General features: G+C 37.9%; 1 protein-coding gene across 1 annotated transcript; it reads left to right on the forward strand.

Moving 5' to 3' along the window:
- Window positions 1-1,731: 1,731 nt before the first annotated feature.
- Window positions 1,732-6,692, forward strand: LOC311279188 (melatonin receptor type 1A-A-like; the record flags this gene model as incomplete). Its single annotated transcript, XM_084390507.1, has 2 exons — window positions 1,732-1,771; window positions 5,525-6,692. The coding sequence occupies 2 exons, from the start codon at window positions 1,732-1,734 to the stop codon at window positions 6,391-6,393; spliced, it is 909 nt and encodes a 302-aa protein (XP_084246633.1). The 3' UTR covers window positions 6,394-6,692.
- Between the last annotated feature and the right edge of the window lie 7,352 nt (window positions 6,693-14,044).

A 14,044-nucleotide genomic window follows, 5' to 3' on the forward strand; every position in this document is an offset into this window, starting at 1 on the left:
CTACTGTAGGGAAAAGTGGTATAGGGGGTGATTTCGGACAAAGCCTTGGATTAGGAACTTCCTGACAGATGTGTTGTAGTAGGAGCTAAACTCTGCTGGCTGTTGGCCCTCCAGGAGCAGGATTGGATACCCAATCATATATATTTTATTATGGTGTTCCATCCGCATCACTGGAAGAATGCAGACATTTCAGAAATATTAAAGGAACCAAATGTCATGAAAATAGTTTGACTTTTGAATTAAATTCAGTCATCCCTAAAATGTACATATATCGCTGAATCCACTAAAATAAAATGTTTCACCCAATCAATTTGGAAAACCTTTCCCATTTCAACACCCCAGGAAGCGATCTAGAACATTCCTTATATGTACAGTAGAGTGACATTCATAATAATGCATTTCTACACTTAAACAGTATTCAGAATCTTAATTGTAAAGTATAGTCGAGTGTAAATGTAATGTATGTGTGCAATTACAGTGCTGTCTTCCTCAGTTGATGCATCTTTAAAACGGCATGCCTTGACATATTGAAATGTAGTCATATTCGTGAGGTATTTAACATATATTATTATGCATTATCCTGAAGGTTATACATAATGACCTGCCGGAAGGAAGCTGCCACACGTTTTGACCTTGTCAATATTGCGACCTGCTGACCTCCTGATCTCCAGTTGAGCACTAACCCAAGGCATCCCGCTCTAATTACAATGTGGTCGCAAGGATATTGGCCGCACCTGACGGGTCGGGCCATGCCTGAAACGGCCCTGACTTTTAACATGTTAATGGCCATTCCATATGTTAGATGGAAGACGCTGAAAAGAGAAGATGATATGCACATGCTAATGTGATTCACCCAAGCTGGAAGATTACAAAGTGTCTAGAGGTTAGAGGGAATGTCAGGGGCCATTTGTTTCACGGCAGTCACAGGCTCGTTAAAAGTACTGAGTCTCATATCTTTCCGGTAATATTCTTCCATCACTTGTCAGTCTGGGTACCACTCACATCCTGAAATCCCACAAGGGAAAACATTTCAGAGTTTGGGACCCAACTGGAACAAGTTCAGAGTCCTATCAACCTCTAAGCTAAATAAAATGCTTTGAGTGACACCTTAATCGCTTCGATAACCCAAACTTGCGGAATGGAAGAAAAGCTAGGCCGATGGCATTACATTCCCTTGGGACTTGACAGTTTGACTTTGTCAAGGGCATTTCTTTGATTTCTTCCATTCCTCCTTCCGTCCGTAAGAATGAAGGCTGCCTTGTCTCCATCGCCTACCCCTCTTAGTCACAAATAAGCTGAGTGCACCAGTGAAGTTGTCATGGAGACAACCCAGGTAACCTCTGCTGTCAGTGTGCATCAAGACTTAACCTGTAATGGCTCCATTCGAGGTATTGAGATTCAAAACAAACTTGTTTTGTGAACATTTGAATGTCTCCATGGGTAAGTGTATGTTTAGATTCAGATAGGAGATCTCTAAAGGGATAGTTCACCTCAAAATGAAAATGCTGTGATCATCAACTCTCCTTCATGTTATTCCATAACCTGTATGACGTTCTTTCTTCTGTGGAACAAGATGTTTTTTATGCCTTTTGAGGAAAAAAAAGTCTTTACATACATTTGTTCAAAAACTACAAAACCGTACCTAAACATACAGTTCACTGCAGTTTCAAGCTCTTCTTTGTTGGAAACGTGTAAATGTAACTTCGTCATTGTAAATATTCACTTTCCCATATGGCCACGGAGGAGAATCTGGTCAATCAGACCACTGATTGTGAGAGGGTCACAATCAGCGGACAGACACCATCACACTCTATTTTTTTTGTATTTATTTCAACAAATGACAACCAAAATCAAATCCATAAAAGATTGTGAACAGTTTTGAAGTGTCTGCGTGCAAGTTCTGCTAATTCACAAGCCGAGCGAGAGTCATACCCGCAAAGGTAATGCTAATTATTAAACCAAACAATATAGAAAACTTTCAAAAACACTCAGCAATGTGATTATTTTATTGAGTGATGGGCAGTGGGTTTATTAATCAGTGACATTATTAGTAGATTTACTATCCGACGTCACCTCCTGCCTTGGTGTTTTAAACGTAAAAAAGGTGAAAAAAATGTATTACATTGTCCATTCTCCCTGAACGATGATATGAGTTACTATGGCAATTCTCAATGCAGCATGAATGACCTAGACTCTAACAAAAATTAAATAAATTAGATCAATAAGTTATGACAACATGTGTTGCTTTAATTCATCAAAATAACTTAAGCAATTTGCAACTTTTTTTCACAAGTTATACAAGATTCAACTCATGTATTTAGTCAGCTTAATGTAATTTAAGTTGAAATGACTTAAGCATCCAAGTTGATTGTACTTAAAAATGTACGGCAGCAACTTTTTTTATACAATGGCGACACAGAAAATCATAATACTGCCCTAAAGTCCCAAGCAGAAAGGCAGCGCAATCCTCCCAATATGACATATAAGCAAATCAGTTACTCAGAACTCAACACGGGGTGACATTAGCTTCACATTCTCTAAAATAAACACAAAAAAAAGAAAGAAAGAAAGAAAAAATTTAGGCCATTTCAAAATATCTTCCTTTATGATCTTGAAGCTTAGAACGACGCGATTGAGGGTGAGTAAATGACCCTCGATGAGTGATGAGTGAACTAACCCTTTAAGCTTTACATTAGTTTGTAAGTATAGAAGAAATGGAGGCGGAACCTCTATATGCCACATGATATCCTGTATTCTGCCTCCAAGGAGGATGCTCTAAGAAATGACGTCTGGTATTTAAGAACAGCCAAGGTTATTTGCCTGAAAAGCATAGATGGTATTTGTGCAGATGTTGAGAATGTTTGTGTATGTGCCCCTATGTGGATGACATGTCAACGGTGTGCTCAAGGGGATGTTTGAGTGACAGCTTTGCTTTAGGCCACTGCAAGCTAATCGTCAAGACCGACTGCCACTACTCGCAAATTAGTGCTTCTGTTCTACACTTTGACAACACTACTGTCACATGCTGACGTTGCGAGGGGGCTGCAAGACAGCTGACACACAAGGACAGGTTTGTTGAAGATTTGTCTCAAAGTCAAATAAGTCCTTTTCACTGCAAATCCACCTTAAAGATGATATGCACTCTAGTGACGTTACCCTAATGAGAGTTTAAGTACTCTACAGTTGTTTTTAAGTAGCAACTTTTTTTCTTTTTATTTACAATAAATGTGATCTCTTTGTGAGTGACCCCCTTCCTAAAATGTATAATTGCATGTACAAAGATGTTCATGAAAAAATATTCATCTACAAAGATCTATTTATACTGTGTGAGAAAATATTGACATTATAATGGTGTTTCAAAACTCAATAATTGGCTTTTCTTCTGCAAACTCCATTGCACCCTCTTGTGGCGACTCCAGTTTCATAACCCCTGAATTAGGATATAGACACAAAGCAGACAATTGTCGAACAGGAAGAAAAGCATTAGATGGTCCAGGTTGATGATTGCAGACTTTGGTATCTTGGTAAACTGGTCCCTTATGAAGCATGTGAGACTATTCATGTATTTAGCTCAGTAGAAGAATCTGAGGAAAATTTTGCTTTCCAAATAGTTTCATTGTTGTCTACGGGAGATAAATTACATATTAAAGAGTTCTCTTTTTGTGAATTGAATCCAGTGCTATTGTAATGCAATAACTCCAGATATGGTATTGTGTTCATGAATGAGACATAAAGCCTCTGTGTTGCCATTCACATGTGTTTTCTTAAACAATCTTCAGAGAGAAGGGAGCTATACAGAGTACAGCTCAGCTGCAACTGCCTTTAGTGTTTCCCTCTTCGATGTCAGTTAATTATTTCAGCTTTATACACAATGTCAAGTCCTTGTGTCTGGCGGCAATTAGAGATGTGCATTCATTAAAACCTCCCATGTTCTTTCACTAATGCATTCATCAGCTATAGGCCATGCCTAACCATCCACACAATGGGGGAAACTAATAATTGCACACTCTCACATTAAACACACATGTGCACCCTCCTTTATAGAGCGTGCATTCTGTGGATCGAAGGAGGCAAATGTTTGGAGTGTGGCTCATGCATATGTTAATGGGGCAATAAAAGGTCTCCTGAAAGACTTAGTAAACATATTCTGTTTACTTGATAAAAAAAAAAAATGTGTTACTATGTAGGCTGCTTCTGAAAGCTGAAAAATGCTTCCTCCATAGGCAGCATACGGAGGTAGGAAGGCAACAATGCACATCCTGATTGATTTTTTAAGTCAGCATAGACGTATCCTTCACTGCCTGATATTCCACATTTCTGTGTGTTCGATTATTGTGACAGTAAAGCAAATTTTTTTTATAAAAATGGCATCTGTAAATGGCGTTTAGTGGTCAGTTTGTGTAAATGAAAATGTTTGACTCTTTTTTTTTTTCACTTTTCATGTCATTTCTAGTGTATTGTATTAAAATAATCACCAAAGCTCTCTATTCTGCTGTAGATCATTAAACGGTTATGCTGCCTCAGAAATCTGTCCGAAATCCGTTTCAGGAAGAACCTTAAAGGGTTAGTTCACCCAAAAATGAAAATTCTGTCAGTAATTACTCACCCTCATGTTGTTCCAACCCCGTAAGACCTTCGTTCATCTTCGGAACACAAATTAAGATATTTTTGATGAAATCTGAGAGCAGTCTCACTCCTCCATAAGGAATGAAACTTGCTGGCGCAAAAAAGTTATTAAATAGATCGTTAATGTAGTCCAAGTGACTACAGTGGCTCAATCTTAAGTTTATCAAGCGACGAGAACACTTTTTGTGCAAAAAGTCTGGGCCTCGAGTCTTTTCACGTAGTGTTTTAGCGCAGCGTGTCAGTGTTGTACGTCACACGCATCACACACATGACAAGCGTCGGCCAATAGTGAGCCTGCGTGGTGACGTGCAACACAGACGCGCTGCGCTAAAACACTACGTGAACTCACTCGAGGCCCAGAGAGAAGGAAATGAATAGTGGAATAAAGTCGTTATTTTGGGGTTTTTTTGCGCACAAAAAGTATTCTCGTCGCTTGATAAACTTAAGAATGAGCCACTGTAGTCACTTGGACTATATTAACGATCTCTTTAATAACTTTTCTGGGCCAGCAAGTTTCATTCCCTTAGAAACCTATGGAGGAGTGAGACTGCTCTCAGATTTAATCAAAAATATCTTAATTTGTGTTCCGAAGATGAACGAAGGTCTTACGGGGTTGGAACAACATGAGAGTATTTACTGACAGAATTTTCATTTTTGGGTGAACTAACCCTTTAATGCACAAACGCTGCCTGTAAAGTCATTGCCTGTCTGTAAAAAAAAAATCCAACCTCTATTTTTTATGCACTTGAATAATACAATTTTCTGTGTTTGGTCAAAACTGCTTAAGTTGAAAATCTCAAAAAAAGAGATTTTTACAGCCAACATGTAAGCTGTCTAAGCTTTTGGATGCAGTCATCGACTCCTTACCCTTTATTCTCTCTTTCTGTCTGTCCCTCAGGTAACATCTTTGTGGTGAGTTTGGCAGTGGCGGACCTGGTGGTGGCCATCTACCCATATCCACTGGTCCTGACCTCCATATTTAACCAGGGCTGGAACCTGGGATACATGCACTGCCAAATTAGCGGCTTCCTGATGGGCGTCAGTGTAATCGGCTCCATTTTCAACATCACCGGCATCGCAATTAATCGCTACTGCTATATATGCCACAGCTTGAAGTATGACAAGCTCTACAGTGACAAAAACTCAGTCTGCTACGTACTGTTAATCTGGGCTTTGACGGTGCTCGCAATCGTGCCCAACTTGTTTGTGGGCTCCTTGCAGTATGACCCGCGGGTTTATTCCTGTACGTTCGAGCAGTCAGCGAGCTCGGCGTACACAATCGCCGTTGTCTTCTTCCATTTCATCCTTCCGATTATGATCGTCACCTACTGTTACCTACGAATTTGGGTTCTTGTCATACAGGTGCGTCGACGAGTCAAACCTGACAATCGCCCCAAGCTCACGCCTCACGACATACGAAACTTCGTCACAATGTTTGTTGTTTTTGTGCTCTTTGCCGTGTGCTGGGCACCATTAAACTTCATCGGGCTGGCGGTAGCGATTTCTCCAGAGCGTGTGGTTCCTTTAATACCTGAATGGCTCTTTGTGGCAAGTTATTTCATGGCATACTTTAACAGTTGCCTCAATGCAATCGTCTATGGAGTGTTGAACCAGAACTTCCGTCGCGAATATAAGCGCATCGTGGTGTCAGTATGTACTGCGAGGATCTTTTTCGGGGAAAGTTCAAATGAAGCGCAAGAAAGACTCAAGAGCAAACCTTCGCCACTCATGACCAACAACAATCAGGTCAAGGTGGACTCTGTGTGAACAGCGTGAGTGTATATGCAGGTGAGGTGAAGAGAACACAACTAAGCAAACTTGATTTAGAAAAAATAACAACTGATAACCAAATATGTTGTTAGGATGCAGCCCTGAAACTGTGATTTGTTGCCTCAACACAATTAAAACAAACAGGAAATTATTATCATTGTCTTTTATAAAGCACTTTTTTCATTGGTCAGAAGTACTTGTAAGTATGTATGAATTTCTTGTTTTAATATTTACAGTGATTATATCAACAAATCTATATTATAAAACATACTTTGTGTAATGATTTTATATCAGTATCTTTGTCTGAAAAAAAAAAAAATATATATATATATATATATATATATATATATATATATATACAGTGCAATGCATAAGTGAATACACCCATGCTAAAGTTGACTAAAAAGAGGAATAAAAAATCATATTTTGGAAATTGAACTTAATGCCTTAATTAAAAAAATTAGGAAAAATCCAACCTTTAAGGACACCAATTTTCTTTGTGAATGAATAATGTATCGTAAATAAATAAATGTTCTTCCTTAAAATACAGGGTGCATAAGTGTGTACACCCCTATGTTAAATTCCCATAGAGGCAGGCAGATTTTTATTTTTAAGTATTTTTTTAAATTTTTGTTTAGGATACTATGCATCCTGATAAAGTTCCCTTGGCCTTTGGAATTTAAATAGCCCCACATCATCACATAGCCTTCACCATACCTAGAGATTGGCATGATTTTATTTCAGTTAGCCTAAAAGCTAGTTTGATTTGCATTGAGAGATGATCTTATGGAAAGTACCCCATGCCAATCTCTAGGTATGGTGAAGGCTATGTGATGATGTGGGGCTATTTTAATTCCAAAGGCCAAGGGAACTTTATCAGGATGCATAGTATCCTAAAATTTTTTTTTTTTAAATACTTAAAAATAAAAATCTGCCTGCCTCTATGGGAATTTAACATAGGGGTGTACTCACTTATGCACCATGTATTTTAAGGAAGAACATTTATTTATTTACGATACATTATTCATTCACAAAGAAAATTGGTGTCCTTAAAGGTTGGATTTTTCCTAATTTTTTAAATTAAGGCATTAAGTTAAATTTCCAAAATATGATTTTTTTATTCCTCTTTTTAGTCAACTTTAGCATGGGTGTATTCACTTATGCATTGCACTGTATATATATATATATATATATATATATATATATATATATATATATATATATATATATGAAGGTGTGAATGATAAATATGAAGTGCAACAGTCGGGTTCCGGAAGTATAAACTCCATTATTTTTCTCCAGGGAAATGCATTTGTTATGATATAAACTTTTAAATACAGACATGTTGTGAGCTCTGAGGTTGGTAAGCAATGGTATATGCTTTTGCTGAAGCCATCTGTTCGCATTATTTTGACTGATAAAAAAAAAAAAAAAGTTTAACAGCTGAATTCCTGGTGAAAACTAAATTTCCCATGATGCTATACAGAAAATTGCACCAATCAGAAAATTGTAGCAATCAAATTGTGCCAAAAGTGCTCTGCTGGGAAACATGTCAAGGGATTATGTTATTTGCAATGCTTAATGGAATTGTAGTTCTTTCCCTCAATAAAGCTGTTAAGTACACCGTCTTGTATTGTCTTTTTGTCTGATTTTCAAGTACTTGAGTACTTTCAAGTAAATAAAAGTTTGTAATGTTGTGATTCATCTAATAGCTGGTTGGCTTGGTTCATGGTTTAACGCTTCAACAAAGAATTGTTTCAAATCCCAATGGGAAAAATAAAAGGGAAAAATACTTCTGGAACCAACGCCACTAAAAACGGGGGCGGGCACTGTTGCACTATTACTGTATATAAATATATATTGAGTGTGTTTCACTGATGTTGATAATTCAGTTAAGAATGAATAACAACGTTGTCAAAATGATGCCATGAACATCAGCATATCTCTACAATGCCTGGCCACAAATGTGACCTAAACTTTACAAACACTCTACAAAAGAGGTTTACTGCGTTTCTACGGAGTTTACTGCTTTGAAATGACCTCACCTGGTTTGCCACTGTTACTCTCCATTTGAGAAAGCAATACTCCTGGATTGCTGCTTTCCCACAATCCCCAGCAAATATGTATGAAAGTATTGGATTCCTACTCTTCAGGGTCTCTGTCCTCTCCTCCTGGTACTTTTTTCTTTAAATTTAAATTTTTTTTTTTTAGCTTTATCTGTCTTTGTCTTTTTAAACTTTTATTCTCTCCCTCTATTTTGCTTTTTATCTGTCCATCTCCACTCTTTGTATGCATGGATCTAATGACAAGTTCATATGCAAACTGAGTAAAAATGTTAAAATCAAAATGTTTGATGAATAAAAAATAAAATGATGGAATTTTATATATCTTGAATATGTGAGAATGATGTTATTATTTTTATTTTATTTTCTAGTAAAATTATTTAATCATTCTTAAAGGGGTCATATAATGCCATTTTTGTACAAGCTAATATGATTCTTTAGGGTCTAAATTAAAAGTTTGTAAGATACTTTAATTAAAAATTCTCATTAGTATTGTAAGAAAACTCATTTTACCTGGTCAAAAACAGCTCTGTTTTCAGCAGGCCGTTTAAGTGCATGTGTCTTTAAATGATAATGAGCTTTGCTCACCCCGCCCCTCTGTTCTGTGCGTACACTGTTTGTAATAATAACACAATAACCATAACGCGTTGTTCATTATAAACGTGGGATTATGAATTATATTGAGAACGTCGTACATAGAAAACATGCCGTAATGTACCCTTAGTGTAAACCTTAGCCGCATTCATCGTGAAGCCTGCTAGCGATTTGCAAAGATTAATATAAATATTAATATAAAGGTTAATAAAACATTACACTCACTTCAGTTCTTCTGGAGGTGCAGCAGGAACACGTTGGTATCCTTTTTTCAGGAGCAGCTTCTTAGCAAAACCAGCTTTATACTGACCCTTGCTTGTAAAGCAGTCTGGTGTGTGAAATGATTCGCGCAAACATGAAAGCATTGACATTGATCGTGGGGAATATTCCCTTCGAAAACAAAACTCAGCCACTGCATCTTCAGCGGTTCGGATTTAGGAACATGACTGCTGTGTTCGTTATTACACCCAAGAACAGAACACCACAATCGCTTAGACGCCATTTTGCTCCAGCGTATCAACAATGACCGCGCGGACTATGATGACAGCTCGCTCACGAGCGAGGGCGGGTCTGTGTTGAAACGCTGCTGTCAATCAACAATCGTGGGAGGGGCGTCTGACCGTGTGACGTCACAAGATCGAACGGCTTGATTTGAGACAGGTGAAAACATATAAGGAGATAAAAAAAAAAAAAAAACACTGGATGGATTTGTATCATTTTATGGTTGTGTACAGGCACTGCCAACACACATTTCAGTACAATCAACTTGTAAAAGTGCATGTACCATTATATGACCCCTTAAAAAAAAAAAGTAAAACAGCTAAAACAAGATAAAAGCTGCTTAAAAAATAAAATTTGTAGACGTTTTATTCCAGAGAATAAACCCTGAACATGTGTACTTTTATGCCATTAGCAAAATAAATAAATAAATAAATCTTGTTCTAGCCATAAAATCTAACATTTTGAAAGTTTTTTTTCCTCTTTTTTTCTTAAAAACAGGTGCAGATATTTTTCTGGGGCAAAAAGCAGGCAGTATCATCAACACTCCAATAAAAGTATTAAAGTACAGTATTAGATTGAAGCTTATGAAATAGTTCTATCTGAACGCCCACCACTGTTGCTCGAAAAAGAGAGAAAGAGAAACATGCTGTTGTGACATCACTCTGTGTAATCCAACCCAACTGATTGAACAAGTGTGTTAGAGAGCGAATGAACAACATAAAAATGCCAGGATTTACACTGCCCTCTAACAGAATTATGCACTAATCTGTACCTGTCCTGCCTTTATCGCCCTCTGCTACCAAGGGATTCATATCTATTTATAAAAATAACTGAACACTTTATGTGGAAGGAGGGGTGATTTATTCTGACCCTGTCTAGGTGTGGTTATGGTTGGAACATAATAGGTGGTCAATTTTGTGGAAGCTATCATTCACAGTGTATGGATTTTTTTGGGGGTATGAACAGCAATTTTAAGTTGAATGAATCTGTGTTGATTTGCTGTTTCTTGTACATGAGACAGAGATTTTAGCGCCGGACGCAGACTGATCAGGGTTTAGGCTGTTGTAATATGATGATATCAGAGCTGATTCAAAAATAGTCCATTTAATTTGAGGTGATTTGCAGATGAGCAGGCCTTGGCTTCCCAGACACAGATTAAGAATATTCCTAGACTGCAAAGCATTTCCAATGGAGAATCACCTGTGATAGAGTTATTTGACCCAGTTCTGTTATTCCGTGTCTAAGCAACCCCAGTTGTATGTGTATGGGTTTAATTTTGCGTATTGGTAGGGTAGCCTACATATTAGCCAACAAGTCTAGATTCCAATTCTTTTAATTTGTGCTGGATCTGTGTGGATCTGAATCCAGCATCCACAGGATTGGGTCCGGAACCTACTTTTACCTTTGCATGAAGTTCTCTGTCATAAAAACCCAATGTCAGCATGCAGGGATAACCATAGCCCTGTGTAAATGTACAGTAAACTCATGTTGAAAACAACAACAACAACCTGAGGCACAAGATGTGTAGTTATGCACGGATTGGTCTATCACTCAACCAACAATTTGCTGGTTCTTAAAGGGATAGTTGACCCAAAAAGGAACATTCTGTCATTAATTACTCACCCTTCTTACTCCCTCATGTACTCACCCTCATGTCTTTCCAAACCCGTAAGACTTTCGTTCATATTTGGGACACAAATAAAGATCTTTTTGATGAAATCTGAGAACTTTCTGTCCCTCCATTGACAGCTACGCAACTACCACTTTGACGCTTCAAAAAGTTCATAAAGAGATTGTAAAACTAATCCATATGAATTGAGCGGTTTAGTCCAAATTTTCTTGATCACTTAACAGATTTAATTTAGGCTTTTATTTACATATAAACACTGATCAGCTAACATAAACAGAAGCTCAACCGAACGTGCGAGCACAAACCTCACTGGTTCTTGCAGAAGCTCAAACGTGCTGCGTAACACATGAGAATGAACCTTGTTGGTTCACGCACGTCAAGCGAACATGCCTGAGCTTCCGTTTATCATAACTGATGTGTGCGTTGATGAATGTTTACACGTGAATAAAAGCCTAGATTCAATCTGTTCATCATATAAAGCGATTGAGTCTCTTCAGAAGTGGAAAATATGGACTAAACCACTCAATTCATATGGATTAGTTTTCTGATTTCTTTATGAACTTTTTTAAAGCTTCAAATTGGTAGTTGCATAGCTGTCAGTGGAGGGATAGAAAGCTCTCAGATTTCATCAAAAAGATTTTGTGTTCTGAAGATAGACGAAAGTCTTACGGGTTTAGAACGATATGAGGGTGAGTAATCAATGATAGAATTTTCATTTTTGGGTGAACTATCCCTTTAATTCACACTTGTGGACCTAAGGAGGTCTATATAATACCTTGAAAATAAATTTAAATCTACTGTCTTTGTTTAGGGCACTTAGTTTTGCAGCCATTTTTTTTAGCCAATCACTTGAGCTGTAAAAATGCCACGTGATCAATGGTGTGATCCGACTTTTACAGAGACATGAAGTCGGACACTTTCTGCTTCCTGCTACGCTAATGCAGGGCACTGTATCACAGATGAAGTGGTTTGGAAACAATATTTGTCAATTACACAGATGTTTTCATGTAGCAACAGAAACACTTTTCATTTAATATTTTATGTATTGCTTAATATCTATCAGATCTATCTATCCAAGTTTTAAAAGGAGTTTTATTCCAAAATAAGCCAGGTTTATTTGAAAAAACATGACAATATAATACTAGGTTACATGAATGGAGTTTTTACTGTTATAAAAACATGGATTTGTGAGCATTAGTGTAATTGAAGGTGTCAGAATAAAAACAAAATGCACATCATCGTTGTCATCAGTGAGTCTGGTCAATTGTGAAACAGCTGTGTCATCATAAGAGCTTGTGCAGTCACACACACCAGCTGACTGCCCTCGAATCACTCTTGCAGTACTTTGATGGCATACACTGCTTTCAAGTCAGAAGCCAATCTGAAGCCGCAGGAATATTACATTACTACAACGCTGATTGCCTGATGGCACAATAAAAATGCCTCCAATCCCACAAACCCAAGCTGAATGAATATCTTGATCTGTGATATGAAAGGCAGCAGACAGGTAAAAATAAATGTACCTAATACATAGAGGGTTTGCCAAGAACTGTAAATACTCAGGTTCAATGTGATGTGCTGTACTTCATTGTGCAGTTTAAATTATGGGATGCCAGAAATATAATATTTAAGTATATACACTACTGGTCAAAAGTTTGGAATAACCATTCTCTTATCCTTATGAATTCTCTTATCCTGAATTTTCAGCATCACTCGTCATCACTCGTTTAACCACTTTTCAGCACAGCGTCACTCCAGTCTTCAGTCTCACGTGATCCCATGTTGATTTGGTGCTCAAGAAACATTTCTTCTTATTATTAATGTTGAAAGCAGTTTTCCCAGCAAACACAGAACGTTGGCACAGCTTACCCAACCTTCTAACAACGTTTTAACAACATGGCCAAAAAGTTGCTATAACTACGTTGTGTGGTGAAGGTTGTTACAGCGTTGTCACAATGGTGACATTAAAGGTTGTATCTGCGATTTCAGGCCCAAACATAAATTATCACATTCATCTAATCTTTCCTAACGATCCGCTAGCTGCCCGCCCCATAAAAAATGCGTCTCTGTAGGCAGCCTAGGCTCTGAGATCTGCACACAAAAACAATTGGTTTCACCAACCACTCAAAACCAAAATAAATAGTGTTCCAACCAATCACCGACAGGGGGTGGGTGTTGTGAGGTTTTGCGCTCGTATTCTCCGACTTCGCGTGCAGCCGTGCACGAGCACAAAACCTCACAACACCCACCCCCTGCCTTTTTTGGGCCTGAAATCGCTGATACAACCTTTAAACCACTGTACAGGGCCATTGCTTAAGGTTGTGCCAAGGGTGTCTGGACAACCACTGGACCACATTATGTACTCGTCATTGCCCTGAAGCGCGGAAATCAGCCTTTTAAATTTCAACCGTCCGTTGGGTCGTCTCATTCTTCATCGAGCAAGGATACGAGAGAATTGGGTTTAATTTACCTCAGCTAAATAAGATACGTAATTATTCAAACACAACCTACAACTTCTAATGTGACTTTTCTAATGTGACTATTTTTTTTTCTTTTTAGCTCCGCCTCGAGATCTCGTTACTGTTAGAATCATCTTTCCCGGAGACATCTTTTTATTGGTGGAAAAATCTTTGGACACACCCATTTATTTATTTTTTTAAATATCTCAGGTAACATGATTCCCTGCAACTGCAGTGTTCGATGCCATCCATCATCTTAATTAACGTTTTTTAGTACCATCTTGTATCAACCACCTATACACATCTACTCTCTCTGGGCTTGTTAGGCACTTTTCTATCCTCACAAACCCTTTGACCTGGTTTAACCTGGTTTCTGTCTGAGACACAGCAATACAGACTTT

The sequence above is a fragment of the Rutilus rutilus genome (genome assembly GCF_951802725.1).
Source record: "Rutilus rutilus genome assembly, chromosome: 2".
Classification (NCBI taxonomy): domain Eukaryota; kingdom Metazoa; phylum Chordata; class Actinopteri; order Cypriniformes; family Leuciscidae; genus Rutilus; species Rutilus rutilus.